This window comes from Centruroides vittatus, unplaced genomic scaffold, assembly GCF_030686945.1.
Source record: "Centruroides vittatus isolate TY-2023 unplaced genomic scaffold, ASM3068694v2 contig_426, whole genome shotgun sequence".
Classification (NCBI taxonomy): Eukaryota; Metazoa; Arthropoda; class Arachnida; order Scorpiones; family Buthidae; genus Centruroides; species Centruroides vittatus.
The window spans coordinates 1,316,482-1,338,833 of NW_027122232.1; the positions used below are offsets into that span (position 1 = coordinate 1,316,482).

Below are 22,352 nucleotides of genomic sequence, written 5' to 3' on the forward strand. Positions count from 1 at the left end.
GTACAATTCAAAAGATATACGGCAGTGTTGCATGCTTCTGCCCACAATCCTTTCAGTAATTTGCTTGGATTCAACATAGAACGTGCTGTTTCCACAATGGTACGATTTTTGCGTTCAGCTGCACCATTTTGCTCAGGTGTATAAGATGGAGGAATCCATTGTTCTATCCCTCTGTTTGCGAGCAATTCAGCAACTCTTTTGTTGACAAACTCCGTACCTCCATCACATCTGAATTGTTTGACAACATGTCCATTTGTTCTAGCTTCATTTAAAAATTGCTCAAGCACATCACATACTTCGCTTTTCTGTTTCAAAAAGAAAATTCATCGAAACTTGCTGAAGTCATCCTTGAAACATACGTAGTAACGTGCTCCTCCTAAAGATTCGGTGGACATTGGTCCGTTCACATCTGCATGGATCAATTTGCCAGTAACTGTTGGATGATTCATTCTTTGCTTAAATCATAGTCTATGCATTTTTCCCAAAGCACATCCATCACAGAATTTTTCTTTGCAACCTTCCACGTTGATGTTCATTTGCTTCAAAACATCTTTTACATGCTGTTTATTTTGATGACCAAACCTTTCATGGTACACCTGTAGAGTATCAGACGCTGTCACAAAATTCACCCGAATGTTTTTATATGGTTTTACAACGCGTATATCAAGCATGTACAGACCATTTTTCATGTAACCAGTCATGACAGTGTTCTTACCAATTTCGTCTCGAATTTTAACACTTCTCTCATCGATTACTATCCTGTAGCCGTTCGATGCTACTGCTCTGACAGAAAACAAGTGGACACTTGCATCAGGGACGTACAAAACATTTTTCATTTCAGCATTATACCAGATATTGTTTCGTCGAACTTGAATCCTTATTGTTCCTTGGCCATGTGCATACATACTCACATTTTGCTTTCCAAGTGAGATTACTTCAGGAACAACAAATTCTCTATATGAGACGAAGTATTGTTTGTTTGGGGTAATATGCTTGGTTGCGCCACTATCACAATACCATTTATTTGCATCAATGTAGTTTCCAACCGACGCGCCCATGACATGTGAAATGAATACATTGACACTTCGTTGCTTATTAGTCCCGACACCTGTCTTTTTCTGCGGACAATCTGCTGCCCAATGACCCAATTGTTTGCACTTGTTACATGGAAATTTTTGTTTTGCCCATTCCACTGACATTTTTGTTTTTCCAGAATTCTGTTTCTTTTTATACTCGCCAGAAGCAACAAATGCATTTGTTTCGGTTGTGCCTTGATCACTCAGTTCAATCGTGCACAGTTTTTCAATAAGTAAATTCAAACTTTGATTTTTTGACGGAATCGTGTCCCAAAGGTCTTTGAAATTATCATAGTCTTTTCCCAATGTAGATAAAATTCGGCCGTTTAATATTCTTTCAGACAAAGTATTTTCTTCGTGTTTTGTTAATTCGTCGTTTAAATCAACAAATAACTTTTGCAATTTGGCAACATGCGTGCTTTTGTCCTCCTTCTCATCCCATTTAACTCGAAAGAAGGCTTCAATTAACATGTTCAAACGTTGCGTACTGCTGCGCTCAAATCGCGCACGTAATTTATCCCAAATTTCTTTCGCATCGTTGCACGTCAACATGAGCTCAGCAACTGGTTTACTTAGCGTACTTGCTATTAAACTTGCCGCCCTCGCGTCATCTTTCTGCCACTCAGCGTATGCTGCCTTTTGTTCATTCGTCGGCTCTGTTGGTAACTCAACGCATACACGTTTTCCGTTAATAATATCTTCTAATCTGTATGAACGCAACACCATAGAAACGTGCCATTTCCATTTTGCCCAATCTTCAGGCCCTTCGAGCTTATCTACGTTTACCTTGTAATCCCCGCTGGCAGCCATTTTCCTTCTATTCGTTCTCGTTCGCACGTATTCAACCAAGTATAACTTCAGAGACGCTCCACAGTGATCTCTTTCATTCAAAACTGTACTTTTCTTATTTTCACGTGGACTGGCGCCCATAACCTATTACTTTTTATTGAATTAAATAACTTTACACGTGGACTTCACGAGTAAACGACATGGCTGACTTGCATGCGGGTTGTTTACATTAAAAAAAAGTTAACTCTGCTGCTACGCGACAGAGGGAGCCTTGTCATATTTTTTCTTTTTATTACAACAACTGCACTACAGAGAGGTTTTTTTTGATTGATCACACTATTGTAGTGTAGAACCATATGTTGCTAACTCTAAATTAAACAAATCAATAACCTTTAAACACCAGTAACATAAATTTAATGAAAACTTCAAACGTTTTCAGCCCTAACCAAGGCCTGTTTTAGTTTTTAATGAAACAAATTCCAAAATGGAATGCTTGGAATTTGCGGCCTTTTATATTTCTAAGGCTTCCAAGTTACGAACGTGCTCTGTTTGAAAGGCCTGGAAGCTTTAGAAATATATAAGGCTGGTCTGACCAGCAAGTGTGTTAACTTTAAAGATAGTAACACAGTATTGTATGCATGGAGGTACATTTATGAAAAATTGGGCAATGTTAATGCATATTATTTCATCTCAGGCACTAGGTACATTTTAAAAAATGCTTATATATGAGAGGGTTATGCATTTATGACTTTTATTTTATCTATAGTATAAATTTTTGTATACATTGTGTGTTGTTCAAAATTTTAAAAAATAATTTTTCAAACATCTTTGTTCCAAGCATTCCATTTTGGAATTTGTTTCGTTAAAAACTTGAAGCAGGCCTTGGTTAAGGATGAAAACATTTGAACTTTTCATTAAATTTATGTTACTGGTGTTTAAAGATTATTAATTTGTTTGATTAGCTCCAGTAATTTGAGAGGATAGTTTTAACTCTAAATTTTGCAGATTTTCTATAATGAGTATTCCTATTATTTCTTTGTAAAAAGGGCTGGCAGAATTACAGTTTAATAAAAAGTAAAAATACATTACAGATTGGACATGGCAAGCAGTGAAGATAGGACTAATATCCATCTGTAACGTATTTTTACTTTTTATTAAAGTATTCCTATTATATTCATCATGTTTATTTGGGACCATAAGGAGATATAAAAAAATTCCAGATGACTACATAAAATAGCAAACTTTTGGTGGGCAATCAAAGATTTGTCCAATTTTCAAATCCCATTTTGTGAAAATAAGGCTTTCTGTTAACTGCATATTGTTTTATAGGTTACTCAGAATATAAATATAAAAATTATAATTTATAATTTTATATGTAATATGTATAAATTTTAAATAATTATATATATTAAGACACAGTATTAAATTTTTAACTTTAACAAGAATTTATTATTTACAGCTGTATAGACAGCAACATGGGTGGTGCAGTTAGTGCTGGTGAAGATAATGATGAATTGGTTGATAATTTGATGGAAGCAGAATACATTAAGTCAGAACTTGTAGAAAGTGTTTTCCGAGCTGTTGATCGAGCAAACTATTATGCTGATGGCTGTAAGGAGAATGCATACAAGGACTTAGCGTGGAAGCATGGGAATTTACATCTATCAGCACCATGTATTTATGCTGAAGTGATGGAACGTTTAAAGCTAGAACCAGGCTTATCATTTCTTAACTTAGGTAGTGGAACTGGATATTTGAACACTATGGCTGGCCTTATATTAGGTAAAATGAAAATATTAAAATATATTAATTAAAATAAACTTTATTTGTATATAATTTATATTTATAAATTTATGTTACTTTATATTTGTAATTTTAAAAATAAATGCCTTTTTTTCTCTTTGAAATATTTTGAAAATCAAAATTAAAGAATCTGAAACTCTGATTTATAAATTATAACGATTAAATTTTAATTTATAGTTCCTTTAAAGACAGATTCTTCAGTGAATTCTTTGTTTTTTATATATTTAAAATGTGTTAATAAACATCATCTCTAATTTATTGCATTCTTTCTTTCCATTTCATTTCTAATTTTTTACATTTAAATTATCATCATCACAATCAGATATTGTTTGTTATAATTTTAAAAATATTTTAAACCTGTTTGTTAAAGATTTTTTCCTCATTTTAATTAAATATCATCAAATATCAGTGCTTCTAGTTTATATTTTATATTTGTTTTAATCTATATAAAGAGGAATACAATAACTTACAAACTAAATTTGAATAATATATGAATGTTAAGATCAAGAATAGATTGTCATGAATGAGTATTATTGTAGGATCAACATTCTATATTTAAATTACATTTGAATTTCTCATAACACAGTATACAGAATGGCACATTATCCTACGGGCAAAAAAGGCAATTTCCTGGGGCCCCAAATCAATCTTTTATAAACCCATTACTTAGAATAGTTTGGCAAGGATTCAATTAATGTATGGTCATTTGCAGAGTCACATATAGTTCCTATATTGAATCTTTGTGATGTGAAACAAACTTTCAGAATTTCTATTTAAAATAATATATATAGTATGTGAAAGTGATATCATCTATAGTCTTTGTGCAATATATTAGGGAAAATGTTACCAGACTGTACAGTGCCGTAACTAGCCTTTTATGCACCTGGTGCGAGCATCTGTAATTACGCCTTAACACTGTGACCCAAAACTTGGTCCAGGTCATTTCTGTGCCCCCAGGGTCTACGCCCTGTGCCTGGACACTGCTGGCACCGCCACAGTTATGACACTGGTACTGTACACCTTGTTTTGCTTTGAAGGATGTTAGAATTTATTTTTTTCAATCATTGAAAAAACATTTAATCAAATATGTTCTCTTTCTCTCTTTTTCTCTTTCTTAGTTTATTATTATATTTTTATATATACTTATTAATCAACTAAGTTAAATAATCTAACTTTTAATCAAATCCATATAAACTTTTAATCTAACTTTCAATCAAATCCTTTCCTCCTTATTAATCTTCTGATAGATTTATTGTATGCAGAAATTATTGAATTAAGCTTTCTTCAAAAAAAGAAATAACTTTTGTTGCTTTATATGATGATTTTGAAAGAATGCCTTTCCTGTTATTTTAAGAGTATAATTTTGTATTTATCAGAAGTAAATACATGTTTTTTCTTATCTAAGATACTTGTATAAAGTATAAGTTTTGCTATTTATTCATATACAAGATTTAAATTTAACATCATTCCAAAATGTTTTTTTTTACAATAATTAACCATATTTATGTGTGTATATCTTATAAATAAAAGAAAAATTTCCCTAAGTTTGTTTGTTTGTGGTCATTCTATGTGAGACCTTATAGACATGTTTTTGTTTGGATTTGCAATGTCATTAAATTCATCCTTTTATTTATATACTTTCCTACAAACCCAGTCCATATTTTATAGAAAAATTTGTGAAAGACTACTGATTTCTTTCAACTGACCAAAAGTTCATTTTAGCAAACAAATCTGTGACATCACTGCATATAGATTAATCCTCCACTAAAATGTCACAACATATTTAACTTCAGTTACTTCCATTTTGGGAACAATAAATTAATAAAACACTTAATTATTAAAAATATGTGATCTAAGTAATAATGTACAACTAGCTAAAATAAGTCGTGGTGATGGCATCATTTAATCAATGTCTTCACTCAAATACAGGTAATTTAGTTTATTATTTTTGACGTAAACCCTAAAGATGAATGAATATTTTGAAAATACAGTAAACACTCACTACGAACTCAGACTAATAGAGAGTGAAGATTGTATGAGTTTACTAAAGTCCAGTGGCATGCTGTGACATTTGATGGTAGGGAAGCCGTTTCTGTAAGAAGCCAACTTCCAGGGGCAATCAGTTCAGTGATGGTCTAGGATCCATTCATATTTGTTTGTTCGATAAGCCGGTAAAAACCATAGACTTCCCTAAATGTATTTTTAATAGATTATCTGATATACTTAATAAATAAACAAGTTCAATATAATTACCTCTGTTATTAGATTTAATAGATTCCCCATGCCCTCTGCCAGTGGCGTGCCGTGACATTTGATGATAGGGAAGCTGTGTTTCTGTAAGAAGCCAACTTACAGGGGCAATCAATTAATTGCGCATCAGGGCCCGTTCGTATTCGTTTGTTCGATAAGCCAGTAAAAACCGTATACTTCTTTAAACGTATTTTTAATAGATTATCTGACGTACTTAATAAATAAGAAAGTTCAATATAATTACCTCCGTTATTAGATTCAATAAATTCCCTATGGCCCCTAAATGCCAATTCTTGCTTTAAGAAAAAACATAACATCTATTAATTTAGATATACCTATTAATCGTAATTATCTCGTTATAATTTTCAATATTTATTTTATATTGTCTACCAATGTTAAATTCTATTCCTCTTTGATTTCCAAATTGCTTCAATTTTACGAAAGAATCGTCATTCGTCATAAATTTTATCGTCAAAATGTCGAAATTTTTTTGTCGGCGTATTTATATTTAATTTAGGCATTGGTCTTTCTCTTTTAATAATGTTTTCTTTTTCATTATATGGTCTTGAGCCAAAACTTTTTTAAAATAAATTTTTGAATCACTAGCCACGATATAAGGGCTAAAATTAAAATTATAAAAAAAACTTACTTAGTAAAACAAAATGTGTGATGAATATACTTTTAAAGAAACTTATAATTAAATATAACTTTGTGAAGAAACGTACATAAAAATAACAAAATATTCTTTACTTTTTAAATCTTAAAACAATCCACTTAGTGAAATAGCTCCCTACGAGTGGCTAATGAATGGAATCAGAGACGGTCCAGGTAGGTGTGTGCGTGCCAAATCCCGAGGGTGCCGATACCGGCCAATGTCAAATGCCTCTTTTGTCGCATCACTAGTATATCTCAAAGGACGCGACAGGGTTGTTGTAGATTTTAAACGTTTCTCACCATAGCTGTAAAAATCTAAATATGTTAAACTTAATAGATTGTCCGTCGTTCGTTTTCTAACTAATTCGTTTTAGGACCAAGTGTTCACGGAAATTTCCAAAATTTACAACTTTTCGGTCACTCTCATTGAACTGGAAAAATTTCTGTTTTTATTACATCTAATATTATGAAGAGATCAGACCCCACTGTACTCGGCAAGAGATTGGTTCGGTTAAGCTTCTGTTTAAGTAAAATTTTGGCTCTTTCATCGGGGTTTTATTTATGTTTCTAATTCCCTAATCGCTTAATTATTTAACTACTACTTAAGTAGAAATAAGTCGAAACCGGTTACTTTGTACTTGAATATCTGTAGTCTTGGGAAAGAAGTGGAAAGAAATTTTTATGACAACCAATACATAAATCGTAAATTTAAAGAAAATAAATTCTAGAGCTTTTTTGTACCATTGTACGTCTCATTCATTAAATTTGGTTGTAAATGATGCTGCCAAAGTAACAGTTAATTTTTTAACACTACTAGAATTGTACACGTTTTTTCTGCATCCCCTTACAGATGGGACATACTAAATTGTAATATCACCGGTTTAACATTGAAATCCATAAATAATATAAGATGGGAGAGCGGAATAAATGCAGAATAAATATATCAAATATTTTAATGGATTTTTTTAAAACTCCTGTCAACTATACAGAACTATCATAAAAACATGCCAGTAAATTCCTATCGGTTGGGTTAAGTTATAAATCTAGTCTAGGGTGGGCAACTTTTTTTATAATATGGGCCAGAATAAATTTTACGTTATTTCCGCGGGCCGTAGTAGTTAATTGACGCCTTCTTGTGACTTGTAATTTTTTTAGTCTGCAAATATGAAATAAATAAATAAAAAGTTAATTACTACATTTCTTTCTCTTATTGTTTTCGAAAATTACAAAGAATTGGAAAAATAACTAATTGGAAAAATAACTAATCTATTAAAGATCTCGCGGGCCGGATAGAAACTTTTCGTGAACCGTAGCTGGCCCGCGGGCCAGGGGTTGCCCGCCGTTGATCTAGTCTGCTCATGATTCACATAATCGGGCGAGGGTGGCCAAATATCTAGCAGGTGGCTAACAGCCCACAACCGCTCCGGGATATAAAGTCGGACTCTTTACGCGTGTGTTGCTTCTACCAGCTAAACCGGGTGAGGTTGGTGCACTGTAAACGCTGCATGTGCTAATGCCTATATAATCTGGCTGATTAGAAACTGACCCGGTTTCGACATTCCTTCCGCCACTGAATTATTCGAATATACAATAGCAATCTTATCGTTTTTATCACATGTAGTATAGAAATTTGTAAAAGATACATAATGCAGTTATAATAAAATATTAATTTTAATTAATTCAAAGTACGTTAAAATATGAAAATTTATATTTTATAAAATACAAGGGAAGGTCATTGGAAGGTGGAAGCGGCGCTTCCATCGCTTTCAATGACGGCACGCCACTGCCCTCTGCCAATTCTTGCTTCAATAAAAAACATTATATCTAAATTAATAGATGTTATATATCTATTAGCAGTAACTACCTTGTTATAATTTTCAATATTTATTTTATACTAGCAGTACCCGTCACACATTGCTGTGGCTCAAAATGTATCTATGTATATTATATGTATGCAAAATGTATTATATAAATGTATAACACTTCCTCGCGGAGGATTTCGAAAAATCCCTTCTTAGTGTACATTCTCTTGATATACCCTATTAAAACGCAATGAAAAATGCAAAAAAAAATCGCATCTAAAATAGTATAATAGAAGCCGAATTCTTCATGGTAAGCCTTAATTTTGTCCCTCTCCCCTGCGGGGGAATTTCAACATCCATATTATATAAAAACACGTGCATATTTGAATGCAACGTTGTGTCAAAATTTCAAAGCAATTGGTAAAGAACTTTCCGAGATTAGCTATTAGGAACAAATGAATATTACATTTTTATTTATATAGATTGTTTACTAATGTTAAATTCTATTCTGCTTTGATTTCCAAATTGCTTCAATTTTACAAAAGAATCAATGTCAGATTTACAATTTTCATGTATTTTGCTACCTTTATTCAAATTATTTAAATCGTCAAAGCCATTCTTATTCCACACACTAATTTCATTTCAAAATAGTAGGCAAGGCCAACAAAACAATTTTTGTATTTTTATGCATCCACAAAGCCATTTTATATCTTCATAAATTTAATCATGAAAATGTCAAACAAATTATATGTTGAAGTATTTAATTTAAGCATTGGTCTTTCTCTTTTAATAATAATTTCTTTTTCATTATATGGTCTTGAGCCAAACTTTTTAAAATAAATTTTTAATATCACAATTACATTCTGAATCGCTAGGATTATATAAAGGCTAAAATTATAAAAACTTACTTTGTGAAATAAAATGTGTGGTGGATGTACTGTACATACCTGGTACAAAGTATTCCTTCAATTGTATGAATATACTTTTAAAGAAAATTATAATTAAATATAACTTTGTAAAGAAATGTACAAAAAATAACATAAAATCTTCTTTACTTTTTAAATCTTAAAACAATCCACTTAGTCAAATAGCTCCTTATGAGTGGCCTATGGATGGAATCAGAGACTGTCCTGGTAGTGTGCAGTGCATGCATGCACGCAGGCTGCCAAATTCTGTACTGGTCATTGTTAAATGCCTTTTGTCGCATCACTAGTGTAACTCAAACAATACAACAGGGTTGTAAATTTCAAATGTTTCTCATCATAGCTGTAAAAATCTACATATGTTAAACTTAATACTAAGTAAATTCTCCATCATTTGTTTTCTAACTAATTTGTTTTAGGACCAGGTGTCCATGGAAATTTCCAAAATGTATAACTTTTCAGTCACTCTTATTGAACTGGAAAAATTTTTGTCTTTATTACATCTAATATTATGAAGAAATCAGCCTCCACTGTACTCAGCTAGAGATTGGTTCAGTTAAGCTTTTGTTTAAGTAAAAATTCCAGCTCTTTCGGCAGGGTTTTATTTATGCCGCTAATTCCCTAATCTCTTAATTATTTAACTACTACTTAAGTAGAAATAAGTTGAAACCAGTTACTTTGTACCTGAATATTTGTAGTCTTGGGAAAGAAGTGGAAAGACAAATTTTTATGACAACAGATGCATAAATCATAAATTTGAGGAAAATAAATTCTAGAGCTTTTTTGTACCTTCTGCATCTCATTCATTAAATTTGGTTGTAAATGATGCTGCCAAAGTAACAGTTAATTTTTTTTAGCATTGTACAAGAATTGTACATGTTTTTTTCTATATCCTCTTATAGATGAGACATACTAAATTGTAATATCACTAGTTTAACATTGAAATCTGTAAGTAATACAAGATGGGAGATCAGAATAAATATATCAAATATTTTAATGGATTTTTTAAAACTCCTGTCAACTATACAAAACTATCATAAAAACATACCAGTAAACTCCTATTGGTTGGGTTAAGTTATAAATCTACTCGCGATTCACATAATGAAGTGATGGTGGCCAAATATCTAGCAGGCAAGCGGCTAACAGCCCAAAACCAGGCCTGTGTGAGGTTGCCGAATTCGTGATATCTAAATGTCAGGACTTATCACATGTGGGGTGAAGGAAAGTGAGGCAAATAGCTGCAGTGACAAACAAACCCGTTTATTTACACTAAGTCTTACAATCTAGTGTGTCTTGCGTGTCTTGTCTTCTGGTGGCTCTTGATGGTTCAGTTATTGGCCCCGGGGCAGACAGTTGATGCTCGACGGTAGGAGGTTGTGACGAATGGTGAAAGCCCGAAGTTCAGTCGGATGGTGTCCACTTGTAGAGGCAGGGAAAAATCTGGACATTTGATTGTAGTTGTTAGCTGGGGAAAGTCTGAACAGTGGTCGACACGGACAGAAGCTGGGAGAAGTCTTCACAAAGAGGAGACAGAGAAAAGTCTACTTTGCCCTTGAGATCCAGGTTTTTATAAGATTTCTCTTTCCTGGATTTCCAGCTCCTGATTGGTCAGTTTCCTGTATCTAGGCAGATGACCAACCATTTCGAGCTACTAAAGGTTTAAATTTGACACTGTGTTTTAGTCCGATCAAGGGATATTAATCACAACTTGAAACTCCTGCTCATATTCAATTGTTTCGAATTCTTATAAGTCTGATACATAATATCAGCGCTGCATCTCCTTTTAAGGTTAAAAACATTTTTCTCTCGATTCATAATTTTAATATTTCCCGATTTTATTTAGGGTTTCTTCCAATTTCTACGAGCGTCAGAATCAAAGCTTGATCCCTTGATTTGACATTTTTATGATATTTTTAACACGAGCTCGAGTATCGCTTGGGCTTCACACCTGGATAGAATCATTGGAAGTGTTATACGATATTTTGGTGTGTAGCTTCCACCAGCTAAACCATGTGCCGTAATCTGGCTGCTTTATACCAGATATTTTTGCCATGGAAGCTGTCCCATTTTCGACAATACAGCGCTTCCATTCCGTCACTGATATTCAAATATACAATAGTGATCTTATTACAAATTTCTATACTACATGTGGAAAAAATGATAAAATACATAATGCGGTTATAATAAAATATTAATTTTAATTAATTCAAAGTAATTAAAATATGAAAATAATTGCACAATATGTATTTATATTTTAGAAAATACAAGGGTAGTGGCACTTCCACCACTTCCAAGGAAAGCAAGCCACTGCTAAAGTCTGACTTAGTGAAGCGATTTTTCTAATGTGGAAAATGAAGAGGTGGATAATACAATAATTTATTTCAATAATATGTACAATAATTTATTTCAGTAAAACTTCTGTGTTTATTTCATAAACACAGAAGTTTTACTGAGCTTTAGTGGAATATATTGCTTAATCCATTATTACAACCTCAAAAAATTTCATGACATTATAATATACAGCAATGTATGGACAGTCTTCAGTAATTTACCAACTACAGTATATAATGCACAGTATTACAAAGTGTTCTGGATATTAAAAGCACACTCATTAATTATAATTTTTCTATCATCAGGAAATTTTAAATTACTGTACAATTTAAAAAAAAAAAAAAATTGAATTATGCAAAGTCTGAGTTGTAGGATCCAAGTTAGCAGGAGTTTACTGTATTTTAAAAAATCTTATTAATTCTCATCTACTTTTGATGTTGCTTTGAAACATAATTATTGCCTACAAGGTATTACACAGAACTTTAACCAGCATACTAATATTTTAGCCTTTGTTTGCATTCATCTTCAGGGTCAATGCCTAACATAATGTATTTAAAGTTGCAACATGTTTTAAAATTTAAATATGCCAATTGGTACTAAACTAACTCCTCAGTCTAATCTATTTTATTGTATTTTGTGAGTACTCATTGTTACAATAACTGCTGTTATAATAACATTGACATTAAGTAAAATTAATAGCAAATAATTATATTGAGTGGAGAAAGTTTTTCTTGTGTTGAAACATACTAGACTATTTTAGACTATAGTTTTGCTAATTATTAATAATTAATATAAAATAATTTTTTCTAAAGGTAGGTGGTTAGACTGCTATATTATAATAACATTAACTAACAATTACAATAATTCTTGAATTAAATTTAATAATTTTATTTAAAACAATAATTAATGAAAACAAAACCTAAGAAGACATGACATCTGTTTGCTTTATTTTTTTAAACACTGTAACATAGAAATATCTTTTACATGAACTAAACTAACATTTGTATAAAATTTAAAATATTAAATAACTTTCAGTCTGAGCACATTTTAGCAAAGACTATAGCAAGGTTGAGACCGAAGTTTTCAATGCGAAAACGTGTACGTCGGACGTTCAGCGTCGCTTTCCTGTAAGCCTAGAAGTTTGACAATGGCGTTTGGAAAGTCAGTGGAATCATGCTTGACATTCCAAATGCCATTGTCAAACTTCTAGGCTTACAGGAAAGCAGCACAGAACATCCAACATACATGTTTTCATGTTGAAAACTTTGGCCTCAACCTTGCTAATAGCTTAGTACAGTGGTGTGCACACAGAAGCATACACTTGTGTATTGTCTTCACTAATGTGCATTTGAAGACACATTAGTGAAAATTCTTCTTGTGTGTATGATATTTAGTTTTATCAGAGAAAGCTAGTGAGAAATTTAACCACAGAATTCAATTGTAAGTGTTTGATCTATCCCAAATATATAAATGAAGTGAAAAAATAAATAAATTTATCATATTTATTTTTTGTCCAGTAATAATAATAAAATAAACTAAGAAGAAATTAAATGGAAAATAATTATAATGTGAATCAACTTTAATTCATGATTGGAATTTAAAATTAGCATATAACTTGCCCCATCACATACGTAACTTGCATCTTCTTTCAAAGTATCTTTCAAACATTGATAACCTGTGGGTTATCCACACAAAATTATGGTAATATAGATTTTGAATATATATGTGTATTTTCATATAAAATGTCTGTTATGAATATTTTGTTAACTTTGATAGGTCCTTATGGCATTAACCATGGTATTGAAATTCACCATGATGTTGTACTCTATGCTCAAGAAAAGTTGCATGAATTCAATACTGAATCATTAGCAATTGATGGTTATGAATTCTGTGAACCAAAATTTGTCGTTGGCAACTGTCTGCTGTTGGACAGTACTAATCGACAATATGATCGTGTCTACTGTGGTGCCTCTTGTCCAGCTGAACATGAAAATTACATGAAAAATCTCATTAAAGTTGGTGGAATTTTAGTGATGCCATTAAATGATCAGGTAAACATTTTGAAAATTACTTTATTAAAACAGTATAGAAAATTTATGAATTGTTTTCAAACTGAAATCGTAATTTATGAATGTTTTAAGCAATGGATGTTTCTGTACAATTTTAATTAATTAGTTAATTATAAAATGATATTCATTCTTTCTACATTTATGGATCATCCATTAATTACATGTACACTTTAAGTGAGGGAGGGGGTTGTGAGAGGTACATTGTTTAAACAGTGAAGCAAGAGAGGCTTGAAGCATTTGCTATGTGGACTTTTTATAGGATGTTAGTGACATACAAATTTGTTCTTATAAGCATTCTTACTAGTCATGTGTATAAACTATAAGTTAGAAAATATTTTCAGAATTTTTTAAAGTCATTTCTTCAGTATCGGGGGCATTTGTGAATATTGCATATGTAATTAAAGGGGAGGGGATTTGCCCAAAGTACATCATTTTATACAACAGTGAATGAGGAGGTCAAAAGTGACTCAAAAATTGTACATTGTACTTACAGTTAATGCATGGTCTCTTTATTTATTTTATAGAATAAAAGTTTTTTTCATTAAAACTGAGTTTTGATAAAACATTAACTTATGTTTGATTATATCATAAATTATCTGCTATATAAATTCTTATTGTTACTTTGAAAACATTATATCATTGAACTTATAACAAAGCTTCAAATATATAGTTTATTTATACATGTGGCATTGATTTTTAAGATTTTTTTTAATGTTATACTAATTTATATATATTTAAAAAATCTTAAGATGTTATTTGAAAAAGTATCATTATAAAGTAATTCTTTATAAGACAAAGAATATAATAATACATTTACAATTAAATTGCTGTAATCACTGTCATAACATTCTTAATTAGAAATATGTTACATTTTTACCTGAATAGAATAAAACAATGACATTATAATATTGTAACAAATAATTTTTTTACAATATTATAATGCAGTCATTCTGCCAAACAGGCACTAAGAATCTTTTAACAAGCTCATCATGCCTTTAATCAGGTACATAATGAGGTTGCTGGATAGTGAGAAACCTAAACATCCAATATAATCCATCCATAAATTTTCCAAGGATCTGATCTATAATTGATTCACTGATATTTTTGGTGCTTTGACGTAGTTGTACAGTTGTATGCTACATAGTGTAAACTATTTTTAATTAAAATTGTTTATGTAAAAATATGCATAACCAGTGAATTTTAATAATAATTTTACAATTCAAAGAAGATTCTATTATACATATATATAATTTAATTAGTAAGAATATTTATTAGGGTTTTCATTTATTAAAGTTATGTTTTGAAATATAATTCACTTTTTATAGCTTCTTCAAATAACAAGAACAGGTGAAACAACATGGGATATAAAGAATCTTCTTCCTGTTTCATTTGCATCTCTTGTAAAACCAGTTCCACAAGAAGCACTATCAAATAGTGTTAGATTACGTAAGTAAAAAGTTATTATTTATTTCATATATTCTATCCAAAATCCTTTGAGATTAGAATTCCTATTATCATCAATATAACAGAAATGTTAAAGAATTGAAATTCTAATAAAATAATAAAATTTATTTTATCAAAGTAAATGATTCAACAGTATTATAGTACAGAGTATGTTAAAATAGTTTCAATTAAGTGTAATTTTTCTCACTGTTTTATGAGTTATCTCAATTATTATTATTATTAGAAATTCAGATTTTTATTCTATTGTAATTATATAAAGATAATTAATATAATAATAATTACTGGAAAGAGACTTGTATGTTAATATTTAATAGATACAGTAGTGACTCTAACTTCAAACCCTTCAGAGTTCAAATGCTAAATTTGATAAAAGTTTCCTTTGGATTTCAAACATTGCTTCAGAATTCAAACTGTGCATGCACTGAAAAAAATGCACTTAAACTATAAATGCAATTCATCTCTTCTTTCGCATTATGCTCGTATTTTTCAGTCCTTTTTTTTTGTTTTTGCTTTGTTTTTGGTACATTTGGTTATACAGTAGAGCATCAATTATTTGACTTAATTGGGGACTGGAGTTGGTCGGATAACCGAAAAGTATGAAAAAATACATTATGAGTATTGTGTATTAGGCCTAGTTTAAACACTAGCCTCCCTTTCATGGTCAAGCCAGTGCTGCCATGGTCGGTGGTCGGATAATCGATGCTCTACTGTATATTGATATATTGTGTTTTTTGTCAATTTTTAACAATTTCTTCCTGCAATTTTTCTTTGTTGACATTATTGAATTCCCCATACATTGTTTATCCGTTAGTTGAAAATTTTCCAAATGGAACTTTTTAAACCACATATGCATATTTGAACCTTAGGAGCATCTTCCCCATACACTTTACAAACCTTTTTTTATTGTTTGTATGGTGTTATTATATCCTTTCTGAAATTCATAGAGTACACCATGCTGGATATGCTTTTTATCTGAAGACATTTCAATTTGATTTTATTCAAACAAAATATGAAGTAAAAAGTTTGTATTCTTTGTTTAGAAGCTTATTTTAATCCCTTGTTAACAATAATGTGTTAAATTTTATGACTATTACAATTAAATCTAACAACTATATTAAATAACAATAGCTGATAAAAATAGACAAAAACTTTCTGTTCAACTCAATATAACCTTTACTTATTAACTACGAAATCCAAGTGTGTGGAAGTAACAAAGTCTAAAAGAAAGGTCATAGTATTGGCAATTGAAATTAGAAAGGAACTTATTGCAAAATGTGAAAGTTGTACATGTGGTGATCTGGAAACTATGTTTAAGATGACAAGTCAATGGTGTGCGACCTGTAAAGACAATTTTTATTTTATTATACATTATTTATGTGTTTTATTTATTGTTTTCAAGTTTTAATTTATTATTAGAGAATGAATGTAATTGTCTTATTGACAAGACTGTCTTGTTTATAAAATTGTTCTGCTGGCTGGGTTACCAGCTTAGAGGTATGAAGGAGTACATGTCAGGAGTTGCAATTTGGCACAGAGTATTAAGTGCCCAAACCAGACTTGTAGGTAGTCAGGGGACTGAGAACCAAGTCAAAATAAAATACAATATGGCAACACTCTCTACAAACAGGCAGTAATGCGAGATTTGCATACGCGTTGGAAATGTGAACATTGACGAATGCATGTGTTGGGAAGTTCGAAAAGCAAATGTTGCTAAATTGAATTTTGACAAATGAATCTTTGAAAAAAACCCATTTACCTGTCCCGTGTTATTCCCCACATATCTCTGGTCACGATGTGCTGACTTTGACTGGTTGACCTGAGATATTGTGCTTTATCATCAGAATATTTTTGAAAGTAGATGGTGCTAGTTGTTATAATTTTATATTAAAACTAACTTTGAAATAAAATGTAAAAAGAAAACAAATTATACTTGTTTTTACATAAAACTGCGAATACACATTATAAGTTTATCAAGATGGATATTGTTTGGGGTCAGGGAATGAATTAATTCACTTTCCTTTATTTCTTATGGGAAAAATTTTTTTAGACTTTGAAAAATTCAAAGTTTGATTGACCTCCAGGAATAAATTCAGTTTGAAGTACAAGGCACCACTGTACATAGATCAGTCATTTCAGCATTTAATGGTAAATGGCAATTTGTTGACAATATGTAGTTTTCAAATTAAGTCATGACAATTTGAGCTGGAAATTTGGAAATTTGCAGAATTAGCTGCAGAATTTCCAGCTTTCTAATTCAATTCTGAAATGAATGTTCGGCTTAAATGCTAAAATTTTAGTTTTCAGATATTCATATTTTAGACATTTTTGAATCTTTTTGTTTATGGATATTTGAAGTTCTGTAAATAAGAATATGATATTACAAGACCAAGTTTTATAAATCTTTTGTAAAGTTAACAATCAAATTTGAAAGTAAGAAGTGATTTATAAGAAATGCATATAATTGTTTTTATTAAAATAAAAGAAAATAAACTGATTATGCTTAAACTATAAATATGTTTAGAAAAGCATCTGAAAAGAAAGAGATTTTCTCTCAGAAGAACAGAAATTTTTCTACTTCATTGTCAATCTGTTCATTGCTTTAGAAAATTAGCAATTGGCTCATAATTTTTTATTATAATTATCAAATATTTAAACTGAGTGTATCTGAGATAATGTGTTATTAATTGATAGGCTATCAACATTTCCATAATTTATTATAATTTCACAAGCAGTCAAAATCAAACTATAATTAATTTGATTACACTGCTTTGGTTATAGTCATGCAAATGGAAAAATCTTATATTGCCTCATAAATGAAAATATTATCAACTAATTTGCAATGACTTTAAGGGAAAAAATTTAATGAAAAGGTTTCACTTACTCTTATTTTTATTCTTTAATGACTGTATTTCATGCTTGATTCCATTTTTATGGTAAGTATCGACTATTTCAAAATTAAAGTATAAACTTTAATTTTGAAATAGTTGACTAGTCTAATTTTGAAATAACTAGCATCTCTGAGAATTTTCAGAATATGTTAATTTAATATTTTCTATATATATATCTAAAATTTTTCATGTTTGTACTGCTATGAATTTCTTACAGACTTTGCTGTTGACATTTTGACTACACATGATATATAAACGTGGTATATACTTGTGTGAGATAATCAGGAGTTAATCCCTTCTGACCACTTAATCTGCATGGGCTTGATAAAGCCCAATTTCTGCATCTGTTAGATGGCTTTAGGAGGGCAAAAAGTGAGTGGGGAGTGCATTGGTAAGTCGACAGATGTCCTGAAAGAGATCAACAGGTTGACAGGTTAACAAATAAAACATTTGTATGTTAACCTTAGCTAACCAATAAGATCATCTACAAGGTTACTTGATTAAATGCAGTTAAATGCAAGTTATACAAAGGGCAGCTGTTAGCTATGCCTATTCCTGTTTCTGGGGAGAGAGAGTTCACAGATCGCTAACAAACAATACCTCTATGCAGGAATGAACGATATACATCGAAGTTATGGCAGACGTCGACTGTATAGAAGAGTCTGTAGCCATTGAATGTCTTCTCAGATGGGATCCAAGTCCGTTGCATAGAGATTGACTAGCACAAGTACAGAAATAACTTCCGAGTGCAGATGCGTCCTGAGCTTCCGGTAGCTCGTGCTTTTATAGCATTAGTGTGGGAAAGCGGTCCATTGTTGACAATGACTTGCAATTCTTGACAACTAAGTGTCAACTTTCCCACCTAACTATTGATAGTTGGAGGAGACCTCTGCTCAGATACTCTGTGAGGAGTTTTTTTCTAAGGGGGATGTTTACAACAATTTCAAACAACGAAAAAAGAGAAGGTTTCCTTTCGTTAAAAATTACTCCTTAAAAATCCTCAGTCTCACACTTTTGCATCAAGAATACTGACAATCTGAATGGCTATAATTTCAGATGCAGTTTTGAAATTGCATTCATAGCTTCAGGAATAATTTGACTATTTTCTTAAGAAATTTTACTGTTATTACTTCTTAATATGTATTGCAATTTCACTTATGTTTTTTTTTGTTTGTGATACATGTATCCAATAACATAGGAAAAGGTTTACTATATAAATTAGGTAGTAAAATTTCAAAGGTATTAACCCAAAATGGATCTAATTAGAAACTCAAAAGTTCCATCTGCACTTTGAATGAGAGACTATAAAATTAAATTTCAAAAATTATTAAACTACAAAACAAAATCTGAAATATCAAATGCTAAAGTTGCTAGCTCAAAGCTAAGATAAAAGTTTTGTAAGTAAGCAAGCAATATAGTTGCATATAATATTGAAAAGAAAAATATACATTAATGCTGACAATTTTAAAAATTTTTTAATAGTAATAATTTGATAATAGGTGGTGATGTGAAAATTAACAACAAACATTTTTCTATATTATCATAAATAAGAATTTAAAAAAGTAGGCTATTTAAAATTTCTACTATATTTTTTTAAATTGCATTTAAATTTTTGCATTTTACATAAGTGCAAAAATTTAAATGCAATTTAAAATAGTTCTATCTTGAGGAAACCGTGTTTTGTATTTTCTTTTCTTTTCTTTCGAAGACACAATGTAGTGACGTAAACTTAAACACTGGTGCAAAATTCGCCCAGTGTTTAAGTTTACGTCACTACATTGTGTCTTCGAAAGAAAAGAAAAGAAAAGCAATTTAAAATATGTAAATATAAAATATTGATTTTATACTGTTAAATCTTTTCATCCTTTTATAATTATGCTTTTTTAAGTATATAATGTGATTAAATTTATAATAAATATCTTTACAGCCGATTCTCAACCTTTGTCTCTACAAGAAATTTGTCGTTCTTGCATTAGAGTACTGTTAAGATGTATTGTGGATGAAGAACATCCATTAGTAAAAGAAAGAAAAAGAAGACATCCAAAGAAAAAGAAATCTAAACATCGTATCCGTCGCATAGTCATTCCTATTTTCGACGAAAGTGATAATGAAAGCACTAATGGAGGTGCTCAGGGTGATGCAGTAGATGACAGTCCCCCCGATGTCAGTTCTGACAGTCATCCATCTTACACATCAGCAGTAGTTGAACATGTAATGAGTCAAGATCCTGAATTAAGAGAAGTAATGGGAACCTCTCCTGCTTCCAGTTTTGATGCTCTGGCTGCTGCCATGGAAAATGATACATCAGCGACTATCAATGATTCAAGTACTGGTAATTCCTCCCAATTAAAAGAAGGTAACGGTCTAAGAAATAATCATCTCACTGGTGGAAACAATGGAAAAAAGCACACTGTTGATTCAGACAAATGTAGTTTCTCACAAAAAGAAAAAGATTTACAAGAAATGGAAGTGGATGATGACCTTGAACCCAGTGATGACCAAAGTGATCATAAATCTAAATGCAGAGAACCACAGGATAGAAAACGCTGCATGGAAGATGAAGACACACCTTCAGAAGCTGCACATTCTAGTGATGGAAGGAGAAATACACGGAGTTTAAAAAAACGAAACACATCAGTCATCTGGAAGCGAGTGGCCTTTGATGATCTAGAAAGTGATTCTGACAACGAAGAAAACAAAACAGAGGAGGAAGAGCATCAGGAAGAAGAAAAGGAACAAGGAAATTACACCGTGTTCATGAGAGAGAAAATAAATGCCCTTCCACTTCCATTAACTTTGAAATTTTATCTTAACTATCATAGAGCTCTACAATAAAACTTTGAGAAAAATTTACATCCATCCCCCTTGTACAAATATTTCTTCTGATGGATCCACATTACTCAACAAAATGCAGAACCAAAAGTTATATTTTCTATGTTGATAAACTCAAACCAACAATTGAATGTTGTTTAAACAAGAGGTTTTTTCTTTTTTGTTTTGTTGCTTTTTTGTTTTTATATAAATTTCATTTGATTTAGTTTCTTCAAATTCTTAACAAAATTAACATTTTTCTTTTTAGTTTAAAATACACATGGAATTTATAATTTTGAAAAGGCCTTTTTTTGTTTTTGGTAGCCTGCATTCATTTAACTGTTTAGTTTCTTTATCTTTTGTACAAAGTAAACACAAAAATATATAAATGTCAAATGTAATTTACAACTCATAAAATAATTTCAAAAGATATATTTTACTGACTCATAACTATGTAAACACCATAAAGAATTTATTTGTATCTTTTTATTTTATCAATAAGAATCTAGAATAGAGTGAAACTTATCTTTTAAATAAAGTTGATACATTCAATTGCTCCAAAAAAGTCAAAACTGTATATTTATTGTCTTTGTTTCTATAAATCCATTATAGTAAGTGATGTAAGTTCATTATTTTTAAAAAATTTATTATGTCTCAAGGATGGACATTCATGGAAAATTGTATTTCAAATATCAAATACCATGTTTTGTTATAATATATGTTTATGAAAATGACAAAAATTAATATTGAGAGAAAGGTGGAATGTTGATATGCTTGATGCTAACCAGACACTATTCAATAGATATAGAAAAATGCTTTTATTTTAATTTTCACATGGAAAGTTTGAGACTGTCAATGACATGTCTGTTAAATATGTATCTTTATAGGCCTGGTAAATGGAATAAAATTTATTAAATAGTATTTTACTTCCATCTTAATTTATTTTGTTTATTAAATTAAAGCATGAGAGAATCATAATATTTATAATAGATTATATTTCTAAACAAAATTGTTGTAGCAATTTTGCACAAAATACTTTTTGGTTGGAAATGAACAATGCTTTAAAACAATATATGCCAAATATTAGCAATTCCATTTATCTTTTTACTTGAAGGAATACAAAAAATATATCTATTCCTTTTGTGTTGCTTATAAAAATGACTACATCACCACACCAATATATTATCTGTTAAAAAGAAATAACTACTGTCTATTGGCATTAAACACAGATACATTACATACATATATATTCATGTCTTTTCCCTTTCGGGTTGGCAGTGAATTAGCTACCTCCACACTGCTTGATACAAATATACTTCTCTCACTTCTTCCACTCATTGGGGCCTTTCGAACACATTTATGCCGACTTCATCCATGCATACTCATAATATTCTTTGCAATCAAAGCATCTCGCACACCATGAGGGGACAAGATGCTTTGATTGCAAAGAATATTATACCTGCACACTAGGAGGCCCTCTTGCGGAGACACG

The 22,352-nt window shown here is 30.8% G+C and overlaps 2 protein-coding genes across 2 annotated transcripts in view; one reads left to right on the forward strand and one right to left on the reverse strand.

The window, feature by feature from the left end:
• LOC136976886 (protein-L-isoaspartate O-methyltransferase domain-containing protein 1-like) overlaps positions 1-21,781 on the forward strand; it is a 45,891-nt gene extending 24,110 nt beyond the window's left edge. The window contains exons 2-5 of the mRNA XM_067272258.1: positions 3,325-3,647; positions 13,405-13,679; positions 15,023-15,143; positions 19,977-21,781. Of these exons, the coding sequence (XP_067128359.1) occupies positions 3,341-3,647; positions 13,405-13,679; positions 15,023-15,143; positions 19,977-20,884 (1,611 nt within the window). The 5' untranslated portion in view covers positions 3,325-3,340 and the 3' untranslated portion in view covers positions 20,885-21,781. The remainder of the gene's footprint in view (positions 1-3,324; positions 3,648-13,404; positions 13,680-15,022; positions 15,144-19,976) is intronic.
• Positions 1-22,352, reverse strand: part of LOC136976887 (protein Spindly-B-like) — a 126,346-nt gene that overhangs the window by 81,648 nt on the left and 22,346 nt on the right. The window lies entirely within an intron of this gene.